This window comes from Pimephales promelas, chromosome 2, assembly GCF_988280905.1.
Source record: "Pimephales promelas chromosome 2, fPimPro1.hap1.1, whole genome shotgun sequence".
NCBI classification, from domain to species: Eukaryota; Metazoa; Chordata; class Actinopteri; order Cypriniformes; family Leuciscidae; genus Pimephales; species Pimephales promelas.
In genome coordinates, this window is record NC_142770.1 from 34,655,093 (window position 1) to 34,682,493 (window position 27,401).

Genomic DNA, 27,401 nt, shown 5'->3' on the forward strand with positions numbered 1-27,401 from the left:
TATATATATTTATTTTTTATTTATTTTTTTTGCATTTTAAATAATAGAAAATTTCTCAGTGATCGTAAATAAAACAAAATTCCATTTTCTCTATTTAATGAAAACCAATAGGTCGTTATGGCAGAGGCGAATAAACATCCGGATATCTCTCCAATGGAGCGTGTTAACGCAAACGTGTAACTTTCACTTTTGAGGGGGTTAAACCGTGACATCTACACATTTTACAAAGTGGACTATTTAGGCTGCTTCATTAAAAATGTGACATTTTGACGGTTTTTTCAGGGTGGATCGAGGCAAGTGAATCCTGTTCACCTTGAAAATAATAAATGTTTTTTGCATTTTAAATATTAGACCATTTCTCAGTGATCGTCAATAAAACAAAATTCCATTTTTCTCAGTTTAATGAAAACCAATAAGTAAGTTTCAGTTTAAGTGTAAGTTTCACGTTTGAGGGGGTTTAAACCGTGACATCTACACGTTTTCAAAAGTGCACCAAAGTGATTATTTCACGTCTTGTCACGATACCGGGTTGAAGAAATATTGTTTAGGCCACTTTTGTTTGATATAATCACAACAAATTAACGCAAGAATGGGACTTGGACTCAGGTCTTCTTGATTTAAGCCCAACGCTTTATCAACTGAGCCACTGAATCTGTTGAGTTCAAGGATGTAATGGACGCGGTTTTATTGCAGGTTTGGTTTTATTTGTTGGAAAAATAAATATAAAAATATAATTTGACACAAGAGGGCAGTATAGCCCTATTTATGGTTCTGAGTTTAAACTAAACCGTGACATCTACACGTTTTCCAAAGTGGACCAACGTGATTATTTCACGTCTCGTCGTGATACGGGTTGGGCACTGAAGTTACAGGAGTTTCTTATATATATATATACATATATATATATATATATATATATATATATATATATAAATCATTTTTTCTCGGTTTAATGAAATTCTGACATCTACACATTTTCCAAAGTGGACTATTTAGGCTGCTTCATTAAAAATATGTGACATTTAGACGTTTTCTTCGGCGTGGATCCAGGCAAATTAATCCTTTTCACCTTCAAAATATATATATATATATATATATTTTTTTTGCATTTTAAATAATAGAAAATTTCTCAGTGATCGTAAATAAAACAAAATTCCATTTTCTCGATTTAATGAAAACCAATAGGTCGTTATGGCAGAGGCGAATAAAAATCCGGATATCTCTCCAATGGAGCGTGTTAACGCAAACGTGTAACTTTCACTTTTGAGGGGGTTAAACCGTGACATCTACACATTTTACAAAGTGGACTATTTAGGCTGCTTCATTAAAAATGTGACATTTAGACGTTTTTTTCAGCGTGGATCGAGGCAAGTCAATCCTGTTCACCTTGAAAATAATAAATGTTTTTTTCATTTTAAATATTATACCATTTCTCAGTGATCGTCAATAAAACAAAATTCCATTTTTCTCAGTTTAATGAAAACCAATAAGTAAGTTTCAGTTTAAGTGTAAGTTTCACGTTTGAGGGGGTTTAAACCGTGACATCTACACGTTTTCAAAAGTGCACCAAAGTGATTATTTCACGTCTTATACCGGGTTGAAAAAATATAGTTTAGGCCACTTTTGTTTGATATAATCACAACAAATTAACGCAAGAATTGGACTTGAACTCAGGTCTTCTTGATTAAAGCCCAACGCTTTATCAACTGAGCCACTGAATCTGTTGAGTTAAAGGATGTATTGGACGCGGTTTTATTGCAGGTTTGGTTTTATTTGTTGGAAAAATATAGAAATATAATTTGACACAAGAGGGCAGTATAGCCCTATTTATGGTTCTGAGTTTAAACTAAACCGTGACATCTACACGTTTTCCAAATTGGACTAACGTGATTATTTCACGTCTTGTCGTGATACGGGTTGGGCACTGAAGTTACAGGAGTTTCTTCCCGTGACTAAGCAATGGAACTAGGTCGAGTAGCTATTTAAAAGGTTATGGTTAATACGGTTAACGTGGTTTAACGTCGATGTAATACGTTGTTTTAGCGTACCTTTTGCTTAAACGAGGAGCTGGGGGACGCCGGAAAAATAGACATTTTACTCATTAGGCTGCTTCATTAAAAACTTGACATTTAGACGCTTTCTTCGGGGCGGATCCAGGCAAATGAATCCTTTTAACCTTGAAAATTATATATATATATATATATATATATATATATATATATATATTAGGGCTGTGCAAAAGTTAATTGCGATTAATCGCATCCAAAATAAAAGTCTGTGTTTACATAATATATTTGTGTGTGCTGTATATAATTATTTTGTATATATAAATACACACACATGCATGTATATATTTAAGAAAATATGTTATTCATATATAAAATATTTATATTTATATAATATAGATTATGTATTTATAAATATATACAGAATTTAACCGCAAATAATTCTTAAATATATACATGCATGTGTGTGTATTTATATATACAAAATAATTATATACAGCACACACAAATATATTATGTAAACACAGACTTTTATTTTGGATGCGATTAATCGCAATTAACTTTTGCACAGCCCTAATATATATATATATATATATATATATATATATTAGGGCTGTGCAAAAGTTAATATATTATATATATATATTAATTATATATATATATATATATATATTGCATTTTAATTAATAGAACATTTCTCAGTGATCGTAAATAAAACAAAATTCAATTTTTCTCGGTTTAATGAAAACCTGACATAAGTAAGTAGTAGAGTAAGTAGATGCCTTTATTAATCCCCCCAGGGGAAATTCAATGTCCATCAGCATCTACACATTTTCCAAAGTGGACTATTTAGGCTGCTTCATTAAAAATGTGACATTTAGACGTTTTCTTCGGCGTGGATCCAGGCAAATGAATCCTTTTCACCTTGAAAATAATAATAAAAAAAAATTTTCTTTTTTTTTTTTTTTTTGCAATTTATATTAGACCATTTCTCAGTGATCGTCAATAAAAGAAAATTCAATTTTTCTCGGTTTAATGAAAACCAATAGGTCGTGATGGTTTTAAGTGTAAGTTTCACGTTTGAGGGGATTTAAACCGTGACATCTACACGTTTTCCAAAGTGGACCAACGTGATTATTTCACGTCTCGTCGTGGTACGGGTTGGGCACTGAAGTTACAGGAGTTATATATATATATATATATATATATATATATATATATATATAAATCAATTTTTCTCGGTTTAATGAAAATCTGACATCTACACATTTTCCAAAGTGGACTATTTAGGCTGCTTCATTAAAAATGAGACATTTAGACGTTTTCTTCGGCGTGGATCCAGGCAAATGAATCATTTTCACCTTGAAAATAATAATAATAAAAAAAAAATCATTTTTTTTTTTTTGCATTTTATATTAGACCATTTCTCAGTGATCGTAAATAAAACAAAATTCCATTTTCTCGATTTAATGAAAACCAATAGGTCGTTATGGCAGAGGCGAATAAACATCCGGATATCTCTCCAATGGAGCGTGTTAACGCAAACGTGTAACTTTCACTTTTGAGGGGGTTAAACCGTGACATCTACACATTTTCCAAAGTGGACTATTTAGGCTGCTTCATTAAAAATGTGACATTTAGACGTTTTTTTCAGGGTGGATCGAGGCAAGTCAATCCTGTTCACCTTGAAAATAAGAAATGTTTTTTGCATTTTAAATATTAGACCATTTCTCAGTGATCGTCAATAAAACAAAATTCCATTTTCTCAGTTTAATGAAAACCAATAAGTAAGTTTCAGTTTAAGTGTAAGTTTCACGTTTGAGGGGGTTTAAACCGTGACATCTACGCGTTTTCAAAAGTGCACCAAAGTGATTATTTCACGTCTTGTAACGATACCGGGTTGAAGAAATATTGTTTAGGCCACTTTTGTTTGATATTGTAAGGTCCACCCAATGGCCCAAGGACGGAATCCAATGGCTGGGCGAAGGGATAATGCGTGTATGTCTTTTCAGCGCTCCAGTGAAGTTCACTTAATTTATTAGAATTTAGTTTCAATATTGCTTTAGCTCTACGCTTAATCTGACTCCAATTTTTACTTATGATCAAGTTTAGATTGTGTTTCTTATTAGAAAATAACCATAACTATTGATTATAATTTAATTTAGATCTTTGATTTGTCTGTGTTTCTTACACTTTCAATTATTCGTTCATTATGGACCCGATGCCACACAGAGATCACGTCGGCCGGATCGTGTTTCTCACGGACACAAACCTTGTCAGTTCTGTATTTAGTCAGAGGGTGCAGGGTTAACTAATACTTCTTAAGTCGGTTGCCTACTGCTCACTCGTACAAAGAATGTAGTTTATTTTAGCCACTTCCATACAACTTGCTAAATCAGTGATGGACAGAAATCAAAAGGTCTTCAGAGGACGTGCCTACTGCTCCATTCACATCTGCGCCTTTAGTTTGACCTATCCTGGAGGTTTTGCGGTAGCACCAGCCTCCTATAATTTACTAAAATAATGACGTCAGAATACTCCAGAGTAAATCAAGATGTAACATTTATTTGTCAGGAAAAATGTATCATGCCAATTACCCAAGCAATTAACAGCCAATTCAGAAATAGTAAATACATGACATCAATTACTCAAAGATGATTCTAAAAGTAAGCAATGCATTCCTGACAGAGACACACAGTAGTGTGTGAGTGCTTTCCACTGGGAGAAAACACTGACACAGCACTGTATGGGGGTTTTCCTGGTTACAGGTTCCCAAAGACTGCTCTGTTACCTAGCCTTAAATACCCAGACCAGAACAAAAGGGTTGTACCAATAGCTTTCAGAGTTTGTTTTGGGTCCATTCCTATACCCCAGGGGGTAACACCTGGTCTTGGGGGAGAGGGGAGATATCTTGAAAAGACATCACCCTTCGAGGAGAACTGGATTCTCCTAAGTTCTCAATCTTTCTCCTATTTCCAATAACTGTAATGAAATTAAGACCATTTTACCAATCGCACTGAGACACTTAAAATGATACCAAACATGAAAAAGGGAAAACCTTAGATTCACAAGCGAAGAACAATAAACACCTATCACCCAAATCTTTATTGGGGCATCTCCCACAACAGAAGAACAGGCGTTGTTTTCTTGTTCTGCCTGTTATGCTGCTGCAGGAATGAAACAATTTTACCATTCGCGCCAGAAGTATTTATTTTGCCCTTGCATAACACAGCTGGAGGCAGGAGGTTTGTGAGATTTGAATGTCTGAATGAGCGCTGGAGGAGAGAAGATATTGTGCAGAGTCAAGAACCACAACATGGGTGGAAGATATCGGGTTGGGCTAGTTGTGTGGTGCCCTCTGTCCCTTTGATCTCTTTTACAGATTAGTGAGTTTTTATTGTTTTACTGCAGTTTCGAATTCCTAAATTCAGTCTTAGGAAAGTCCTTCCTTACACTTTCACCAAAGTTGGACGGTTCTAGGGGTTTTCCATTTGGAACTTGGGACTCACAGTTGTTGAATGCATTATCTACTAAAGGAAAGATTGTATGGAGTGTGTGTAATGGGTTAAATACGAATCATCAGGCAAGAAATCGGAGACACCGTGGAGGAATTATTTTGGCTTAAAGGAAAGTGTAAAACCAGAATGGAGAGTAATATATAAACCGCCATTATCAAAAAAGGTTGGAGATTTGCAATGGAGAATTCTTCATGAGTTTTAGTTGTTAATTCTTTTGCTTCTGTGTTAAATTTGGAAGTTAATGATGATTGTCCCTTTTTTTACAAAGAGAAACAATTTTTCATACATTCGTACAATGTGCTACATTGATTTCGTTGTTTGATTTATATAAATATATATATATATATACATATATATATATATATATGAATTTTTTAATGAATGCTTTTAATGAATCGCTAACGGAAACGTCTCGGTTACGTATGTAACCCTCGTTCCCTGAGTAGGGAACGGAGACGTTACGTCAGAAGTGACGGAGATTGGGGGTTTCGCATAGAAAGCCAATCCTCTTCGAGTATTAAAACACGAGCCAATGGCATGCAATGCCTTGGGGCTGCGGAAATTTGCATAGCGTACTCCGCCCTACTCCGTGAGTATAAAAGGAGGAAGTGAACGCAACCGCAGTATGTCTTCGCTGAGGAGCCAAGACTGAACTCGGCCTCTACCCAGCGATACAGCAGAAGTGGCAGGGAGACGTAACGTCTCCGTTCCCTACTCAGGGAACGAGGGTTACATACGTAACCGAGACGTTCCCTATCGTAGTCACTTCGAGTTACGTCAGAAGTGACGGAGATTGGGGGTCTGTGCCATCACGCCATCTTCAAGCTGTCTTCCAGTGCCCTGCGAAAGACTGAACCCCCGAGCCTTACCTCTTTTTTTTTTTTTTTTTTTTTTGGGGATCCGACTTTGACACAGGATTACCAAGGTACACTGGGAACATATCCCGAAGGGGACATGCTACCAGCTGCCTACCGAAGGGAGGACTTAAGAATACACATATGGCCACATAGGAACGCATATGGAACACTGGAGTACCAACCGCAGGTGGCTACTGATTTAAACTCCAGGGGTGGCAGATGGCTTGCCAAGGGAAGACACATGCTCAGAGAGGCTTACAGTGGATAATACACATGAGACGGTTACCATGGGGAACCGTGCGCATGGAGGCACCTAGCTAGCATCCAGAGCAACGCAGTGGTGCCCGCATCGTCGGTGCTGGAGGACTCAAGACTTCAATGGAAGAACTGAGGAAATATCGCACTTATCCAGTCCGGGGAGTGGAGTGGCGAGCAAGCGAAGACACCTGAGCGGATCCAGAACTGGCCGAAACGAGTACGTGAGAGGATACCGGCTCAATTCGCAGATTATAGAATCTGGCGAAGGTGTTGGGTGTCGCCCAGCCTGCAGCTCTGCAGATGTCTGTTAGCGAGGCGCCGTGCGCTAAAGCCCAAGAGGAGGCTACACTCCGAGTGGAATGGGCCGTCACACCAAGGGGGCACGGAAGGCCTTGCTGCTGGTAAGACAAAGCAATGGCATCCACTATCCAGTGGGACAGCCGTTGCTTTGAGAGAGCCCTTCCCTTCTGGCTCCCCCCATGACAGACAAAGAGCTGGTCTGAGGTCCTGAAACACTGCGTTCTGTCGACATAGGTGCGGAGAGCACGTACCGGACAGAGCAGTGCCAAGGCTGGGTCTGCCTCCTCCAGGGGCAGCGCTTGCAGGTTCACCACCAGGTCCCGGAGGGGAGTGGTAGGAACCTTGGGCATATATCCAGGCCGGGGTCTCAGGAATACGTGAGAGTAAGCCGGCCCGAACTCCAGGCACACTTCGTCAACAGAGAGTGCGTGCAGGTCCCTTACTCTCCTGATGGATACCAATGCAATCAGGAGTGCTGTCACATAGGACAGGGCAAAAACTCTACCGACTGCAAAGGCTCCAGGGGAGGCCTCTGCAGAGCACCCAGGTCTACTGAGAGGTCCCCAGAGGGCAGGAGGGGAGGGAGGCGGATTTAGCCCCCTCACTCCCCTCAGGAACCTGATGACCAGGTCATGCTTCCCATAGACTTACCTTTCACTGCATCATGAGACGCGGCAATGGCCGCGACATAATCCAAAGGGTGGAGGGCGACAGCCTGCGCTCCAACCCCTCTTGCAGGAAGGAAGCATGACTCCGATCGAACATCTCCGGGGGTCTTCTCAGCGAGAAGAACACCAATTGACGAAGAGGTTTCACTTCAACGCATAAAGGTGTCACGTGGACGACGCTCTTGCGGAAGTGATGGTTGCCGCCACCGCAGGTGGCAGCGAACTCAAACCTGCCTCGTCCCGTCCTGGAGCCACACGTGCAGCCTCCAAGATCGGGACGAGGGTGCCACAGAGTGCCCCGTCTCTGAGAGAGTAGGTCCGGTCTCAGAGGAATAGGCCAAGGAGGTGCTGTCGCGAGGAGCAAGAGTTCGGAGAACCACGTCTTGGTGGGCCAGTAGGGGGCTACCAGCAAGACCTGCTCCTCGTCCTCCTTGATCTTGCACAACACCCGTGCAAGGAGGCTCACTGGGGGAACGCACACTTGCGTGGGCCCCGTGGCCAGCTGTGCGCCAGCGCATCCGAGCCGAGAGAGCCGCGGGTCAGAGAATAACTGGGCGCAGTGGGACGAGTCCCGAGAGGCGAACAGGTCTAACTGTGCCTCCCCGAACTGGTCCCAAATCAGCTGGACCGACTGGGGATGGAGTCGCCATTCGCCGGAGATGGGACGGGCCCGGGACAGCTCGCGGCTGCCCGATTCCGGTCTCCAGGAATGTAACTGCACGAAGGGACCTCAGGTGCTTCTGACTCCATATCAAGAGGTGGCGGGCGAGCTGCGACAACCGGCGCGAGCGTAGACCCCCCCTAGTGGTTGATGTACGCTACTGCCGTAGTGTTGTCTGAGCGGACAAGCACATGCTGGCCCTAGAGCACGCTCGGAAGCGGTGCCGGGCGAGCCGTACTGCCAACAGCTCGAGGCAATTGATGTGCATGAGGCGCTGGGCTCCTGTCCAGGAACCGGCGGCTGCATGCCCATTGCACATGGCACCCCAACCCGTGGTAGACGCATCCGTGGAGACAACGAGATGCCTGGAAACTCGCTGAATAGGGACCCTGTCCGTAAAAGCTGAGGTTCGACCACGGGAAGAAGGATCGGCGGCACGTCGGAGTCACTGGAACTCGGAGCGAGCCGCGATGCCATGCCCACCTCGGGACTCGATCGCGAAGCCACAGCTGAAGCGGTCTCATATGAAGCAAACCGAGCGGCGTTGCCGCGGCCGCGGATGCCATATGCCCCAGGAGCCTCTGAAAAGTTTCAGTGGAACCGCACTCTTGCCCTCGAACTGTCGAAGACAAGCCAGCAGTGAGTGCGCGCGCTCGTTCGTGAGCTGCGCGGACATGGCGACCGAGTCTATCTCCATGCCGAGAAAAGAGATCCTCTGCACGGGGCAAAGTTTGCTCTTTTCCCGGTTGACCCGAAGGCCCAGACGGGCTAGGTGCCGTAGCACCAGGTCTCTGTGTTCGCAAACCTGAGCTCGAGAGTGTGCTAGTAACAGCCAGTCGTCGAGATAGTTCAGGATGCGAACCCCGTGTTCGCGAAGGGGAACAAGGGCTGCCTCGACGATCTTCGTGAAGACGCGAGGGGACAGAGCTAACCCGAATGGGAGAACGGCGTACTGGTATGCCTGGCCCTCGAAGGCAAACCGAAGAAACGGTCTGTGTCGAGGGAGAATGGAGACATGGAAGTACGCGTCCTTCAGGTCGATCGCTGCAAACCAATCCTGATACCGAACACATTCGAAAATGCGTTTGGCCGTGAGCATTTTGAACGGTAGTCGATGGAGAGAACGGTTCAAAATGCGCAGGTCCAGGATCGGTCGTAACCCACCGGTCTTTCTTGGGGACAATGAAGTAGGGGCTGTAAAGCCCGGACCTCACCTCGGCTGGAGGGACCGTCTCGATTGCACCCTTCGCCAGCAGGGTCGCAATCTCCGCTCTCAAGACTGGGGCATTGCCACCAACCGTCGTGGAGCGAACTCCCCTGAAGCGGGGAAGAGACCGTGCGAACTGAATCGCGTAGCCGAATCCGATCGTTCTGATGACCCAGCGGGAACCCCGGGAAGCGCTAGCCAGGCTTCCAGGAAGTGAGCCAACGGGGTCATGCGAACCACAGACGTCCCCCCGGAGGGGCAGCGAGGCGGGTCGACCGGCATGCGTGCAGGAGTTACCCCGTCCGGATGCACCGTCGAAACCCGCTCCCCGACAGAAGAGACCAGGGAAGGCAGAGCGTTCCACGGGGGTCTGTTCTGCCGGGGGTCTGGCGACAGAGGGGGAAGGGATTGGCGTAGCCCGGGGACGACACACGCACCCTTCCGCGCCCTCCGAGACAGAGAGGAATGAACGGGGCGACGCACTGGACGTCGTGCGCGCTCATTCCAGTCTGTGTGCTCAATGACAGTGTCCGCTTTCCCTCAACCAGCTCAGGGAGCTAGCTAGAACAAAAGATTCTCCACCGGCCCTCCACCGGGGAAGGAGGGGCCCTGCCACCGCCTCCTGAGAAAAACCATGACACTATCACTGAGCGGCCCGCCTCAGGAACATCGCTTCGCCTGGCATCTAGCGGGGCACGCGGCCTGAGGGGGGGCTCTTTTCTTGGGACGCTTACCTGTGGCCTCCTCCGCGACGCGAACCGGCTGAAGGCTGCTGCTGGGGCCGCGTGGGAGGGAAGGGAGCCGCAGGGGGGCGTCCTCGGCGGCGAGCTGGCGGAGGCGTCCGAGCCGACGGCTGGTTGGAGGCAGCAGCTGGCCGTCGGGGCAGAGAAACCGCCCTCGTCTGCTCCTAGGCGGTCGAGAAGTGCTGGGCAAAGTCCTGGACCGCACCGCCGAACATTATGATGCTCCTGGACCACAGCGGTGGGCATCACCTGACCAAGGGAGCGAGCGACCGCCTCCGTGACCCGTTTAAGGACAAGGTAGGCGACAGGCTCGCAGCTCGCTTGGTCCGTCACCTCCTCGTGCACATTCCTGAGCAGCTAGCTTTGTAGGTGCTCATCATATGCAGGGCGGAGGCTGCCTGTCCCGCCGCTCTACAGAATCGCGCCGCCATAGACGACGAGAACCCATAGGCTTTGGAGGGGCATCTGAGAGCAACCGCCGGTTGACCGGGGGAGCCCCAGCGTACCCACAGACAGCCGCATCGCCGAGGGGAGGAAGGGCGGGGAACTAAGCACGCTTTTTTTTTTTTTTTTATTTATTTATTTTTTAGTGCGTGTCAGTTCCGCATGCAACTCGGGGAAAAAAGGAAATTGGGGTTGGCCGTGGCCGTAAGGCGGCAGCGTTACCCAAAAACCAATTATTCAGCCGCGAGAGATCGGGGAGGGGCGGAGTTCCACCCCCACCCGATGCTCACGGACGCCCGAGATAGCACGGCCATCATCGCGGGATCAGACACGGCGGCGCTGACGCTCCCGAGGGAGGCAACGCGGCCGCATCCTCACTTCCCGAGGAGTCAAGCCCGCCTAGTGATGCTGTGATCGACATCGCATCATCATCTGGAGCGCTGCCCGAAGCACCCGGTGCCACCGAAGAAGCAACCGACTGAATCGAACTAACGCTCGCTGGCTCTCGCACTGAGGCGGGAGGTGTGGCCCGAGGAATCGTCGGGGCTTATCCCACACCATCACCGTAAATCACCAGGTCCCCGGGTCGACGGGCCCCCTATGGAGGAAACCGATCGAGCGGGGGGGACCGGGACTCTCACTCAAGTGAGATCATTGAGTCTCGACCTCAGTGTAGAGATGGTCATGTTCCCACAGAAGGAAAATGAGTCATCCACGAACGCTGCTGCTGCATGCTGAAATGCCCAGGCATACAAAGCAGCGATCGTGACCATCAGATGACGACAGAAATCAATCACACCCAGAAGAGCACGGGCGAACCGTCTTTAAAAAGACGTGCGCGTGCAGCTCTTTCAATGAGAGGAGGAAATTCACTCTTTCAGCGCTGAAGCGACCAGGGAGAAGCGCAAAGTCTGGCAGACCACTGCTCAGATCGCAGGCGATGCAGAATCTCGCTGGGTACCGCCGTCACACCAACACTGAAGAGGACGCTCGTCTCGAAGAGTCTTGAACAGTGCTTTCAGGAGTGAAGAGGTTCTCTTGGCTCCGAAGCGAAAACATACTGCGGTTGCGTTCACTTCCTCCTTTTATACTCACGGAGTAGGGCGGAGTACGCTATGCAAATTTCCGCAGCCCCAAGGCATTGCATGCCATTGGCTCGTGTTTTAATACTCGAAGAGGATTGGCTTTCTATGCGAAACCCCCAATCTCCGTCACTTCTGACGTAACTCGAAGTGACTACGATAGGGAACTGTGTTTATTTGGGGTTTTAAATATAGTAAATAATGTATATTTGTCAGTAACTATTGTTCTCAGTTCATCTCAGCTGTTATTAGTCAAATAAGACAGAAACACACAGGAGAACTGAGAGCTCTTTAATTATATTAATGATAGAAGAGAGAGAATACAGGACAGTCTCTGACTCCATATGTGACACATGAAACACTTCTATAAAGACACAACAATATTACAAATAACTCTCTTCTGATTTCCATGCAAGCTCTGGTTAATATTTAATATAAACTTAGATCTCTTCTAATATACTTTCTGCACTTTAAATCAAGTGTTTTTAGAGATAGTTTACCCAAAACTGTCCACTGACTTCTAATGTATGGGCAAAAAATCGCACAATATTGTCTTTTATGTTCCACAGAAGAAAGAAAGTTATTCATCTTTTGATCGACAAGAGAGTATATGTACATTATGTCAGTTTTTGAGTGGACTATCTTTGTAACAGTGTGAATAGTAGTTATTTGGTCAAAAGAGTATAATTTATATGCATTAGGAACACAAGCAAGACTACGACCTGAAACTACTTGATGTTGTTGATCTGTCAGTCTATCGGGGGAATGAAGTGAGAATAAACCGTGCTTTATACACCCCTCCTCTCCATCGTATGATAAAGTCCTGCTGATCCAGAACGCCAGCAGAAGCATCAACACTACATCAACACATCTTTAATAAAACTCTGTTCACCGCATGTGTTTTATGGGCCGCAAACAGAGCAATTGAGTTTAGAGTTTGATGAATCAAGAGTTGTCTCTAATAAAGCTGAATGCCATAGAAAGGAAGGGTGTGTGAGTGAACAGAATGGCATTGACTTCATGTATGTGCAGATGTTGAAACTGAAGTGCAGGTCCGTGAATGAGACGCAGGATTTAGCACTGAAACACAGCAGGCAAACGCTGCACTACTGTCTCCAGAGTGTTCGTCCCGTCTGTGTGTCGAATCCTGAGGAGTGTCAGTTCTACAACAGCAGTGAACAGACTTCATTAACCCTCCGACATCAGGCCTGATGAACATGTACAATACACAGTCAGCCAGCGGGTTCAGGAACATGAGACATGCAGAAAAATACCAAAATATATCAAGCAATAAACTGTAACTGTTACCACCTCTATATTTTATAATAAAAGTCGTGATTATGTGGGGGAGACTGAGAAAAGTGTAAGTCAGAAGCACCAGGAACAAACTGCCCAAAATCTTTTTGCGCTTTACAGAAGTAAGAGATATTGCACGTGAAAGACCGCGACAAGTGCCGATAAAACACAGAATGATTATCGGGTAGGGGATTAAACAGCCGATCGCTCGGGGTAGATGTCTAAACAGATAATTGGAGTTAACGTCTGCAAAGATCAGAGGAACAAACCAGATGATCACAGAAATAACACAGCAGACTTTCAGTGAATGATGAGATCTGGACCAGATAGGATGAGAAACCAGAAGATATCGTTCAAGAGCAACACATGCCATAAAATATACACCCGCAATCAAATTATAAACATATGCATTATATAGCTTCTCTGACCTTGTGATTATCCATGTTAATTTACAAATGATCTGAATGAGATCTGACAGAATCAAATGAATAACAAAAACTGGAGTGGAGCGCTGAGATTTGAGAAGAGCACACAACGCAAACAGAGTTAAGATCATGATTGGAATCTCAATGGCAACAATCGTGATTATTATTGAGTATACACCATCAAGTTTGTTGAGAAATTCCTTCATCTGGCGACTCCATTCATCTTTATAATCTCCTCCAGTTGATCCGTTGATGCTGGCGTTTAGTTCTGCCATTGTTTCATGAAATCTTGACAGGCACTAAATAACAAACCAGTCATTAGTTTAAAAAACATGCATTCATTTACTATTGTAATCATATATTTTCTTTATTAAAAACATTGGAGATAAATATTCTGTGTGATTGTTGAAATAAAGTTTGCTCAGTTTGCTTCACATGTTCTTTAGAAGAGTGTGTGTAATGTTAGAAAGCTTGAAATACGTGAAAAGTAAGATTAAAGTTTGTAAAGTTTCCTCCATTTGAACAATATGACAGAAGCAAGAATGCTGTTGTTGTGAATATTCAGTCCATCACAGCTGCAAGTGTTCAATGGTTTATTAAAGGAGGAATAAATCTTGAAGAACTTACGTTACTGACAGGAGTGTGTGTTTGGTCTGCAGGTCAAAGCAGAAGTTTGTGGAATAACACACAGACTGACAGATGTTTCACAGTTTCCACTGCCGTGTTTAAAGAGCTCTTCATTCACTGCACACACTGGAGAAACACACATGATCTTAAAGCTGGTTGATCTAATGGAGGAAATGCCTGAGATTACACACACTATTTGATACAATGTGTGAAACAGCACTCAAAAAAATATGTTGACTTTAACTTTTTTATGTAAACAGGTTTCACATAACTGGGTTACGTTAAACAAACATCATTTGTTCATGTAACTTCAACAATGAAATTAAGTAATTTTAAGCGACCCCATTAAACTGTGAGCTGAGTGTTAAATGAACACTGAAGCAGTGTCAAAGTTAATGAGATAATTAATTGAATAATTGAGTAATGATTGAGCTGTATTGAAGACACCTGAAGATGTTACCAAGCAGAATCACTGAAGGAGGAAAACAGAATTTTAGGTCACCATTATGGAGATCAGTATATGTTTTAGTTGGGCTCTTGACCCTCACAACAGGGTCTGCTTCATCTGAGTTATAACAGCCAGATGAACAAATAAAAAGGTGATCTGATGGATTTGATTGGGTTTTAACATAATCATTATTTCACAATCATTTGACCTGAACTTGTATAGAACACAGTTTCTGAGTTAAGTTTACCTTATGGATTATAACAGCACTGTCATTGTAGAGCATACCATTTTTAGCCTTTTCAATGAAATCCAAATGATCAAATCAACAAAAAAAGAAACTTTTAAAAAACATTTATATGCAGAGACAGACATCAAGAATTAGCGTATGAATCTCAGCAATGGTGACAAACAGATCACCTCTGAACAAAAGCTCATTATTTATTCATGCAGCAATGCATGATGGGAGCCATGAATGAGTTTTGATTGGTGGCACCCAGAATGCACTGCGGCAAGCTTCATATTTGTCATCATTGTTGAGATTCATAAGGTAAACTTAGAAATAGGGTTCTAGCCCATATGTGTTCAGTGATTCAGGTCAAATGATTGTGATATAATGATTATGTTAAAACACAACCAACACCATCAGATCACCTTTTCTATTTGTTCATCTGGCTTTTATAACTCATTATAATTATATTGTGGTATGGGGGGCGTGGTTCAGCGCTGTCTGCAGCGGGAGAGCGGGGGAGGAGTCGAGCGGGAAATAAGCGGGTCAAGTTCAAATGATAAACACCTGTCTGTGATTGCAGTGATTGGCATTGGGAGAGTATATAAGCGGCTCAGTTGGACGCTTCATTTGAGAGAGTCTGGAGCTTGTGTGCAGACACCGGGAGCTGGAAAGCTGTGGAAAGAGTAAACTGTTCGAATCCAAAGGAAGCTGTAAGCTGTGGAAAGAGTGAACCATTCGAGGGGGAAGGAAGCTGTGGATCAGCTGGAACGAGTCTGTTCTATTGTGCTGTTGAATTTATTGTGAAGCGCTAAGTCGCTGTGGAAGGAGTATCTTTCTGTTCTGTCTAAATAAAGCACACAAGCTCCAGTATTTGCCGACCCCTTTGCCTTCTTCCATCACCTCCTCTGAACCTTACCACACTGGTGCCGAAACCCGGGATGGAAGAAGCAGCCGCCGCCAGGAATCCTCTGTCTTCGCCATTTGCGGAGATCATCCAGGGGCTCGCGGGCTTGCATCAGCAACATCAGGCAGCCCTGTTGAAGATGGAGGAGCAGCAGGAACGACGCTTCGACGCGCTCCTCCAGGAGCAACGGGAGGCCCGCGAGCAGTTCCGGAGCTGGGTGGACCAGGGGGTCCGCTCCCCGCCCGCGGCCCCAGCCCTCCACAAGATGGGGCCGCTCGACGATCCGGCTCCCAGGTCTCGAGGTTTATTTCCCCCGCGACCAGCACCCCGCTGGAGGTCCGGCGCGAGCACTGAGGCGCCCCGTGCTCCACCCCGGGGAGGATCCCTGACCGGGAGCGTTCCGGCGTCCTCTGGCCCCGCGCTCTCCCAACGCCAATCCCTTGACCCGCTTCCCGCCGCCGGAGTAGCGGGGAGGCCTGGGCCGGCCTGTTGGCGTTGTGGGGACCCGGGACACTTTATCGACAGGTGTCCATTGATGGAGGTGGACACCTTCATTCGGGTCCCCTATGCGCCACAGGCTGCCCCCGATCAGACTGGGCTGTATCAGATACCCGTGAGTATTAAGGGGGTTACGTGTCAAGCTTTGGTGGATTCAGGTTGTAACCAGACCTCCATCCACCAAAGCTTGATTCAGCCAGGGGCATTGGATAAGAGCCGCGAGGTTATGGTGCGGTGTGTGCACGGCGAGGTGATGGGGTATCCCGTCGTGCCAGTCATAATCCGATTTAGGGGACAAAAACATAGTGTGGAGGTGGCAGTTAATCCGCACCTCCGGCACCCGCTGATTTTGGGTACCAATTGGCCGGGGTTTCAATCATTATTGGCTTGTTTGTGTGCGGGTGCTCCTGGGAAAAAACAACGGCACCGGGGTGGGGCGACTGTTCAGGCCGGCGAAGCTGTTCCGGGACCATCGGCGGCTGATCCAGAGGAACGGAGCGGGGCCGAAATACCCATCTTTTCGGTCCGTGATGATTTTCCTCTGGAACAGTCCCGAGATGATACGCTGAAAAACGCGTTTTAACGGGTCCAGGTCATCGACGGGCAGCCGGTGCGGCCAGATCAGCCGCTCACGTACCCATATTTCGCCATGATTAAAGATAGGTTGTATCGGGTGACTCAGGACATCCAGGCAAAGCAAGATACAACCCAGTTGTTAGTACCTAAAAGCCGTCGGGAAATGCTTTTCCAGGCGGCTCATTCTAATCCGATGGCTGGACACCTCGGGCAGGCAGCCACGTTAAATCGTTTAATGGCCCGATTCTTTTGGCCGGGCATTCATGAGAATGTGCGCAGGTGGTGCGCGTCTTGTCATGAATGTCAGTCAGTGAACCCTCCGGCCCATAGTAAAGCACCATTGTGCCCCCTGCCGTTAGTCGAGGTCCCCTTCGAGCGAATTGGCATGGACCTCATCGGGCCATTAGAGCGATCAGCACGGGGGCATCGCTTTGCATTAGTCCTGGTGGATTATGCCACGCGATACCCTGAAGCAGTCCCACTACGCAATATTTCGGCTAAAAGCGTTGCGAGTGCGCTGTTTCAATTAATCTCCCGGGTGGGAATCCCAAAAGAGATTCTCACCGATCAGGGCACGGCGTTTATGTCACGTACGATACGCGAACTATATGAATTATTGGGCATTAAATCGATTCGCACCAGCGTCTATCACCCACAAACCGACGGCCTGGTGGAACGATTTAATCGCACGTTAAAATCCATGATTCGTAAGTTCGTGCGGGAAGACGCCAAAAATTGGGATAAGTGGTTGGAACCCCTCTTGTTCGCTGTACGGGAGGTCCCCCAAGCCTCCACGGGGTTTTCCCCCTTTGAGCTTCTCTATGGCCGCCAGCCCCGCGGGGTTTTGGATGTCCTTAGGGAGGCTTGGGAGGACGGACCTTCTAATAGCAAAAACGAAATTCAGTATGTCCTGGACCTGCGAACAAAACTCCACACTTTGGGGCGGCTCTCTATGGAGAATTTGTTACAGGCTCAGGACAAACAAAGTCGGCTGTACAATAGGGGGGCTAAGCTACGTAAATTTGCACCGGGAGATAAAGTGCTCGTATTACTTCCCACATCCAGCTCGAAATTACTCGCCAAGTGGCAAGGACCGTTTGTGGTTACACGGCGAGTTAATGATCTTAACTATGAAATCATTCGTTCAGATAGGGGGGGAGCACATCAAACATACCACCTCAACCTCCTTAAAAAATGGAATGAGGTGGAGTCAGCGATGCTGGCGACGGTGGTGAGTGGGGAGGAGGATCTCGGGCCAGAGGCGAATGTAAAAGTGCAATCCCGCCCTCTGGCCGCTTGTGGAGACCACCTCTCACCGTCCCAGATCGCTGACATCCAACAGCTACAAGCGGAATTCGCAGATGTGTTCTCACCCCTCCCTGGCCGAACGAATCTCATACAGCACCACGTTGAGACGGAGCCGGGCGTGGTGGTTCGCAGCCGGCCATATAGATTACCTGAACATAAGAAAAAGGTAGTTCAGGATGAATTAGCGGCGATGCTGGATATGGGGGTAATAGAGGAATCCAACAGTGACTGGGCAAGCCCGATAGTTTTAGTGCCTAAAACCGACGGCACCGTCCGGTTCTGTGTGGATTACCGCAAGGTGAATGCTGTATCGAAGTTCGATGCATATCCAATGCCAAGGGTTGACGAGTTACTCGATCGGCTAGGCACGGCTCGTTTTTATTCGACACTGGATTTAACGAAGGGATATTGGCAGATCCCCTTATCTCCAATGTCCAAAGAAAAGACTGCTTTCACGACGCCGTTCGGATTACACCAATTTGTCACCCTTCCGTTCGGTTTGTTCGGGGCACCCGCCACCTTCCAGCGCTTGATGGACCGGATTCTACGGCCGCATGCTGCATATGCTGCGGCGTACTTGGATGACATTATTATCTATAGTAATGATTGGCCGCGGCATATGCAGCATTTGCGAGCGGTTCTCAAGTCGCTGAGGAGGGCGGGGCTCACGGCCAACCCGAAGAAGTGTGCGATTGGGCGCGTGGAGGTCAGGTATCTGGGCTTCCACTTGGGACACGGACAGGTGCGTCCCCAAATTGACAAGACCGCAGCGATTGCGACCTGTCCGAGACCCAAGACCAAAAAGGAGGTTAGACAGTTCCTGGGGCTGGCAGGATATTATAGGAGATTTGTGCCTGATTATTCGGACCTTGCTAGCCCGCTGACTGATCTAACTAAAAAGGGGGCGCCAGATACCGTCCAGTGGACGGAGCAATGTCAGCAGGCTTTTACCCAGATAAAGGCAGCTCTGTGTGGCGGCCCGCTCTTACAGGCTCCTAACTTTGCTCTTCCCTTTTCTCTGCAGACAGACGCGTCGGACAGAGGACTGGGTGCGGTCTTGACCCAGGAGATGGAGGGCGAGGAACGGCCGGTGCTGTACATCAGTCGCAAGCTCTCCAAGAGAGAGACGATGTACAGCACCATTGAGAAAGAGGCGTTGGCCATCAAGTGGGCTGTCCTCACCCTCCGCTATTATCTCCTGGGTCGGGAGTTCACCCTGTGTACGGACCACGCTCCCCTGCAATGGCTCCACCGCATGAAAGATGTCAACGCGCGGATCACTCGTTGGTATCTAGCATTACAACCGTTCAAATTCAGAGTGATCCACAGGCCGGGTGCACAGATGGCTGTGGCCGACTTTCTCTCCCGGAGGGGGGGGGGGGGGGGGGAGGCTGCAGGCCGGACGGCTCCCCGGCCTGAGGCGGGCGGTGGGGGTATGTGGTATGGGGGGCGTGGTTCAGCGCTGTCTGCAGCGGGAGAGCGGGGGAGGAGTCGAGCGGGAAATAAGCGGGTCAAGTTCAAATGATAAACACCTGTCTGTGATTGCAGTGATTGGCATTGGGAGAGTATATAAGCGGCTCAGTTGGACGCTTCATTTGAGAGAGTCTGGAGCTTGTGTGCAGACACCGGGAGCTGGAAAGCTGTGGAAAGAGTAAACTGTTCGAATCCAAAGGAAGCTGTAAGCTGTGGAAAGAGTGAACCATTCGAGGGGGAAGGAAGCTGTGGATCAGCTGGAACGAGTCTGTTCTATTGTGCTGTTGAATTTATTGTGAAGCGCTAAGTCGCTGTGGAAGGAGTATCTTTCTGTTCTGTCTAAATAAAGCACACAAGCTCCAGTATTTGCCGACCCCTTTGCCTTCTTCCATCACCTCCTCTGAACCTTACCACATATATATATCATTATAATTCAGCAGCCAAACAAAATCTAAAACTAATAATGTGAGGGTCAAGAGCCCAACTAAAACAAGCACTGAACACTTTCAATTCCAGTTTTCTCCTTCAGAAATTCTGATTCTTCTTGTTAACATCAGGTGTCTTCAATGATGCTCAATCATCACTCAATTATTCACTTAATTATCTCATTAACTTTGACACTGCTTCAATGTAACCCAGTTATGTGCAGCCTGTTAATAAATATAAAATGTTATTTTAAGCCAACATATCAGAACCTGTTGACATAAAAAAGTTAATTAAAGCCAACACATTATTTGAATGTGTTGAAGTTATATGAACACATTGGGCTCCATCTTGCACCTGGCGCAAATTACTTTATACACTAACGCATGTCTCATTCCTATTTTGCTCCCCGCACACAGATGCACGTCAGTCAACTAGGAAATGAACTTGCGCTCCCTGGGCGGATCGGCGCAAAAAGTCGGGCCAGCGGGAGGTCAAGAGGGTCTGTGACAGATGACAGCGGAAGGTAAGCAGCAGAGAATGGGATTTTGGCTCGTAACGTTGGCACAGCCGTGCACCCTTTTCTTGCAGGACGGCGGAGGCGGAACACCACCTCGGAGGACCAGATCTCTCCCGTCCACCAGAGGACAACAGGTGGGTAACAATAGCAAGCTACAGGGGTTGGACAATGAAACTGAAACACTGGCCAATGTTGGAGGTTTCACATCTATATGCCTGGCGGCCAATCTTCAGAGTGAAGCACGGGTGGATCAGTGATGGTTTGCGCTGCAATATCATGACAATCCTGATTGTATTTGATGGACACGACACTGCCGAGGACACTACCAAACCCTTCTGGAGGATCATGAGCACCTGATGCTCAAACCGTGTATCAGCATGATCATGCACCAACACACACAGCAAGACTTGTGACAGAAGGGTTTGATGAAGATGAAAGTGATGTTGAACATGCACAGTCACCAGATCTAAATATTATTGAGGTGTTTTGGAGGAGCGAGTGCACCAGCATCATATAGTGACCTGGACACTGTTCTGGAAGAGGAACGGCTCATAATCCCTCTGGTCACTGTGAAGGACTTCTATCTGTCATTCCTAAGATTAATTGGTGCTGTATTTGGATGCAAAATGAGGTCCTCACCATATTAACAAATTATTGTGTTGTAAAACCAGGTGTTTCAGTTTCATTGTCCAACCCCTGTAATCCTCCTCCCGATTACGGGGCAGCGGCTAGTAAGCTTTCTCAGTTCCTCAAACAGTAGCAGATCAGATGCAGGCAGCAGTCAGCAGACTCTCCTTCAGAATAATGGTTGGCAGGATCTCTCAGCTTGTAGAACGGCACCAGATTGGACGCAGCAGTCAGCAGACTTTCCTTCAGAGCAATGGTTTACAGGATCTCTGTTCATAGAATGGCAGCAGGTCGGACGCAGCAGTCAGTAGACTCTCAGCTCTTTCTCCTCTCAGGTCAATGGCTCACAGGATCTCTCAGCTCGTAGAACGGCAGCAGATCGGATGCAAGAGACTGCTGACTCTCCTTTAGAGCAATGGTTCACAGGATCTTTCATACTTTTCCTTTCGTACGTTGATGAAGTGTACTTAACTTCTCACCTTGGTAACAGCATGGATCTTCAGAGCTGCCCTTAATCACTCTTTTCTCTCAGTTCCATGTGTCAGGCACTCACCCGTCTTCAATGTGTAGACATCCCCACACTTACGGCGGTTGCTGCTTTCTGCTGTCCGCTGACAAGAACGCCAAGGGGAACCCAACGTGAGACCCAAGCACCAAGAACCAACAACCCATGTCTTCAAACTGCTCCTTATCCCTCTTCCCGCAAGTGCTCACCAATAACGGCCTGATTGGTGTCCACAGCTGTCGTTTGTCAACGCTGGCGGCCATGACATGCCACTGGAACCGGCCCGGTGTTGCACCGGATTTCGCTCCCCCGTGCAACAAGTCCTGTTTTTAAGGTTCCTATTTGTCTCACCCGGTGATAGTACGGTCTATTTGTCTCACCACAAGATAGTATATTAAAGTGCTCTTCATTTCAAAGTGTGTGTCTTAACATTTATATTTAATTATTTTTGCACTTCTAATTTTACATTTTGAATACTGAAAAAAAACAGCTTCATAATAAACTATTACTGTAATGCTAATACATTTATAATGAGCTGAAATGCTATTGAAATGTTCTTCAAGTCCATTAAAATGAAGCTTCAAATATATTCTAACTGTAGTTCAAATAATATAAAAGTATAATTTATAATGTAAAGAAATACACTTAAATGCACTGAATGTACTTGAAGTTGTTCCATTTTAGCACAATTTAATATATTCAAACATCTTGCAAATAGTTTAAGGCGAGACACTACAGGTCAGTAGGGTAAAAATATTAACTTACAGATATCACCAAGAAATTTTACCAGTTGATTACTCGCATGAATAGGAGAAAAAAAATGTATTGCGAGTTTTCTGTAATTTTGTTTAAATATGCTAATCAGGCTGTATCTAATTAAATAATTGCTCATTTGCATTTATGTTGAAGTGATGAATCATTGAAAAAAACAAGGTTAAAAATTATTTTAGCATTTTGTTGATGTATTCCATGAAAAGACATATAGGGGATTATGAATATCTCCTTTTGTTACACTGTAAATCAGAAAATACTGCCAATAGCCTTAAACAATTGATTTCCGCCCCATTTTTAGGCATAATATGTCAGATTAATCAGGCCAAGAATGACATATCAACAAATCCCCCAGGACAAACCTTCACAATATAGTTAGGAATACGAGTGTACAGTTTGGTGTGTGTGTAGGAGCTACAGAAGTGGAAAATCCTCACTCGGAGTCTGAGAAAAAGGCTTTTCTCAAAAAGAAAAAAAAAAGGCAAAATTCCTCTCATTTCTATTAAAAGCCATTAATTACAGACAAAATATGCTTTAGGTCCAAGTAAAATCCATGCATCACACTGTACTGTATAACATCCAAAACTCATCATTGCTTCATCCGTCGTGGATCATCCAAAACAACACATCGCCACATCATCAGTCCATCACATGGGAACATGATCTGAGGGACTCACACACACTTCAGGATCCACAATTACACATTTGTTTAGGATTATATAGTAATTAGAGTATACAGAAACTGAAATGTGTTGTGTAATGTAATTGTTTTGTATATATAGTGTGAAAAGTATAGTATATATGTGATGCATGTATTATATAATGTTAGAGCGCGTCACGTGACGATTCTGAACGAATCACGTTGAACGAATCCGTAAAATTGACCAGTGAAAAAAACACGATGTTTTTGCCTGCCGTGTCTCGCCTTAACATTGATCTTAAGCATATAACTGGAAAAGTTGTTTCACAATAATACATTCAATACGTACTTAATACAGTATAATTTAAACATATTAAGTATGTCCAAAAAAACCCCAATTTAAATGCATTTCCTCTTCACCTGGGAACACAGATGATGAAGTTTATGGTCATCATCAAATGAATCTCAAGAACCTGAAATGGAAACTTGATCCGGCAGAATCTTAAAGAAAACTTTCAAACCTGCTTTAAACAATTCCACCTTAATTTCTTTAGTTTCTTCTCCACATAATCAAGCACACTAGAGAGCTGAACAACAAGTGCTAACGTTTGAGCAAAGACTGAAACACAAGGACACAATAATTCCCACATGAGACGACATGATCTTACCGGGAATCAGACTGAAGACTGAAGATGCTGCTCATCAGGAGATGATGGTGTTTATGAACTGCTCTGCAATCTTTTATCTTTTATAGTCTGAGTTAACTCCAGAAACACCAAACAAAGATGTATTAAACGTCATTAACAGTTAATGCACACGCAACTGCATCAGCAATCAGCAAACCACACTACACAATATAAAACCATTTACAAAAGCAGAGAATGTGAATAGCCATTAATATAGTGATATAATACTAATATTTGTATTAATGTAGGCTTGTATTAAAGTTGATGTGTGAGGTTTTGTCTAATCTAAACTTTTATGTTTTTTTATCCCTATATAATAAAGCTTTTTGTATTTGACTGATACCTCTCCATGTTTTGCTTGCCTCTAGGTAGGGAACCTGTGTAAAGCTGCATGATTTGATTCTTTGGGTGAAATTCCCAAAGTGGCGTAGTCAGGCATTAGTCCTTAATTTGATCGTTTTAGACTTATCTTGCTAAATTTACCTGGGCCACACCTGGCCACGGTCACATATGCTTGTTACTTGGAGCTCGCTAGTTAGCTAAGGTTAACATTACTGTACTAGAGAGAATGTGAGATTGTGGTTAGGTCACATGTGAACTACGAAGAAGGAGCAACCTCAGCAGCAGGAGTGATGTAGAGGTCAGTAAGCTGGGCTGAGTCGAGTGGGGGACGGAGGGGTCACAGAGTCACTGCCGATCCCTCTTGAGGTGTCGTGGGCTAGTTGACGAAACACTGAGGACGGAAGGTGCCCATTTGAAGACCCTAGAGTTGTCCCCTACTCGGCTCAATCCAGACGGTTGTGGTGCTGGTCAACTGGGGAGACCACACTGTAGTTGCAGCCGTCGTGTGTGCTGACACGCCAAGTACACTTAACGCCAGACAGAAGGAGAGGACCGCTTGAAAGAAGCGTAAATGGATGGAGAAGCATAGTTTACCGTAAAGCTACGTCTTAGTTTTTGCTTATCTTGGTGAAAGCCGAGTACAAATCTGCATGAAGTTTTTATATCCATGATCTGACATTTCCGCTAGTGTCGTTGCTTGCTTCTTCCCAGCACCTGCAGACCTGGTGATGATCCGGCTGTGCAGGTTCACGTTAACACTGCCTGGCCAGACCATGGGCTGGTATATGCACATTGTGGGGGCGTATAAGGTATATACAGTTTTCCATTCTATGGCACCATTAATATTAGGGTTAGCTAACTCATGTTCAGATATTGTGAACATTAGAATTTTTCACTAGAAGAACAATCAAACAGCATCTTAGCTTAATGCTAATAATTGCAGGAATGAACACTTTCATCCACATGTTGATAGTGAACACAAAAGTGATGTGATGCATATATTTCAGATGCTGATTTAGAAGATTATAATAGCTCAAATGTGATGCGATCTGGGAAAACCCACCAAATGCTGAAATTTGACATATTACAGGTTTTGAGACCATATTAAAGCTGGTTTAAACCTTTCCAAATCTGTTTTTATTTCTTTTATCACTTGTCTGTAACAAAAGTTATTTTTATCTGAAGTCGGATGATCGCTGTGATTTTCAGAAATGGAATTTTGAGAAAAAAAAACGGTTTAGCTTAACGGTCACGTCCTGCTAGCGGGGCGACTGGCGCCCTTTTTCTATTGCCTTTTTTTCCATTTCACATATTTTAGTAATCATCATAGATTAGGCATCATTCGAAAGCTTACAAACTCAAAATTCAACCTGTGAAAACCGTTTTGAAATTGGACGATTGAGAGGTGAGCAAGATCTTTTGAGTGAGCAGCTTCAGACTCTGTTGTTCTCTTGTGCTCTGCATCACACCACACGATAACGCTGGATAACAACAAATAAATAGAAACTTGTGTGCCATTGTAGTTTACGCAGGACTGGCGGGACCTTTATTCTGTTTTATTTTGATAGACGAAACTGTCTTTGTAGTGTTAAGAGAAGGAGAGCTAAATGGGCGATTTTGTTGTTTTTTGCCCCTCCGCTCCGCCTGCGTGTTCTTAAAGAGAAACACGGTCTTTTCAGCTTGCCAGTATAAATCGATATTTTTCTGCACTAAACTAGTGAATTTTCCCAAGATATATTCAGACATGAAAAACAAGATTTTATAGAATAACAATTTATTGAAAACCCAATTTTGCCAAAAAAAAAAAAAACTGACATTGGATCTGTTTTTAGACCTTACTGGAAACATACCAGCGCGACATCCGACAGGTTTTCCTAGATCTCATCACAAATGATAAACAATACAGTTTTTGTGCATTCTTTAAAGTGTCCGTCATGAAGGATTTAACCTGAAGCTCTTCTGCTGAATATCATAATTGATTTGGTTTCTGCCATTTGTAAACACTTCCCTATTGAGTGGATGTGGGTGATTTTTTTCTTCAATTTTCAAAAGCTTTATTCCTGAAAGCTTGTTACTAAGAGATTCAGTAGAGATTGCACATTTCCTCATTTCCCATCAGCATTAATTCATAATGAATAATGCCACAAACCACCTCTCATATGACACGAGTCAGTAATGGAGTGGCAATCGGGAGAGTCGGGGCTTTTCCCGGTGGGTTCCCGGTAGTGTTTCGAGGCCGTGAGGGCCGGTCTGATAGTGATACAAGTTCTTAGCAACAGCATCCGGCGGACTGGTGTGCGGCCGCTGCCTGGTGGTCAAACTGTGCAGCCTCTCTGCTCAACCCGTAAATAAATGCATCGATCCGCAGGTTTTGTTTGAGTTCTTAGATCTGGTAGATATTTTGTCAAGCATATAAGAAGTTACATATTCTAATCCAGACTTGTAGTTTTGTCCTCTCTCTCATCAAAACCCAGTGGTGGGCCGTCAGGGCAAGGCCTTCTCTGCTGGCCTAAACACTATAAGAATCACTGACTTGCACTTTAATATGTTTTTTCCATGAATAAGTATTAAATTATTCCCAATAGTTAATTCTCTTAATTTCATTTTCTCAATTTCACTTGGTTGCATTGCTTTCAGTATTGTGTTTTTATGTTAGAGCTTGTATCAGTAATAAATCTGTTAAAACAATAAAAACCATTTCTTTACCCAATCAGATTATCAGTCCGATTTAATCAGCCAATCAGATTTCTCTTTGACTGCAGAGGGGCCATCTAGCACATAGACATCATATAGGTACTGTAGATGCCCTTTCGACCACTTCTGCCTATTGGCACGGACGAGAATTGGAGCCGCCATCATAAACCGGTCATCCACTCCGCTCAGTGTAATCTGTATGGCAGGGGAAATGAGCTGTCAGCGCATTAAATTAACCAAATCTCACTGAATACTGAACTGATTTACATGCTTTTTTCTTTTTTTTTTCTTTTTTTTTCTTGCAGCAAAGGTCATTAATGTAGCTATGATACAGGACACATGGTTCGGCATATTTTAATATCCATAGTAGGCTTAACAGTAATATAATATTCTTATATAAGATAAAGTGACCAGACACAATATGTGTGATGAAGGATATGATGTATTTTATCAATCACACATTATCCACAAGTTTCCGAGGGGCGCTCCTGTAAAAAATAAAGTGGAGGACCACGGAGGACGTCATGCTTTAGGGAATCTGGTACAACATTCTGAAAGATTTTCTAGTTCATCAGTCGATCCCTCTTGACTCTGTACAGTACATGATTACGAACCTTCAGCTTTTTCCACTGTTTCAAAAGGTCTGTCACAGAGCTAGGTTCCTT

At 44.9% G+C, this 27,401-nt stretch overlaps 2 protein-coding genes across 3 annotated transcripts in view; both read right to left on the bottom strand.

Moving 5' to 3' along the window:
- The window catches only part of LOC120475522 (ribonuclease inhibitor-like), a 457,326-nt gene that overhangs the window by 418,473 nt on the left and 11,452 nt on the right, over nucleotides 1–27,401 (bottom strand). The window lies entirely within an intron of this gene.
- LOC120486905 (G protein-coupled receptor 4-like) lies at nucleotides 12,510–14,173 on the bottom strand. Its single transcript, XM_089132492.1, has 2 exons — nucleotides 14,093–14,173; nucleotides 12,510–13,764 (listed from the first exon to the last, which is right to left on the bottom strand). Exon 2 carries the CDS (start codon nucleotides 13,738–13,740, stop codon nucleotides 12,763–12,765), a length of 978 nt encoding a protein of 325 aa, XP_088988618.1. The 5' UTR covers nucleotides 13,741–13,764; nucleotides 14,093–14,173; the 3' UTR covers nucleotides 12,510–12,762.

Bases quoted from the DNA above. Each gene is read 5' to 3' on its own strand.
- LOC120486905 (XM_089132492.1), bottom strand. From the start codon at position 13,740: ATGGCAGAACTAAACGCCAGCATCAACGGATCAACTGGAGGAGATTAT.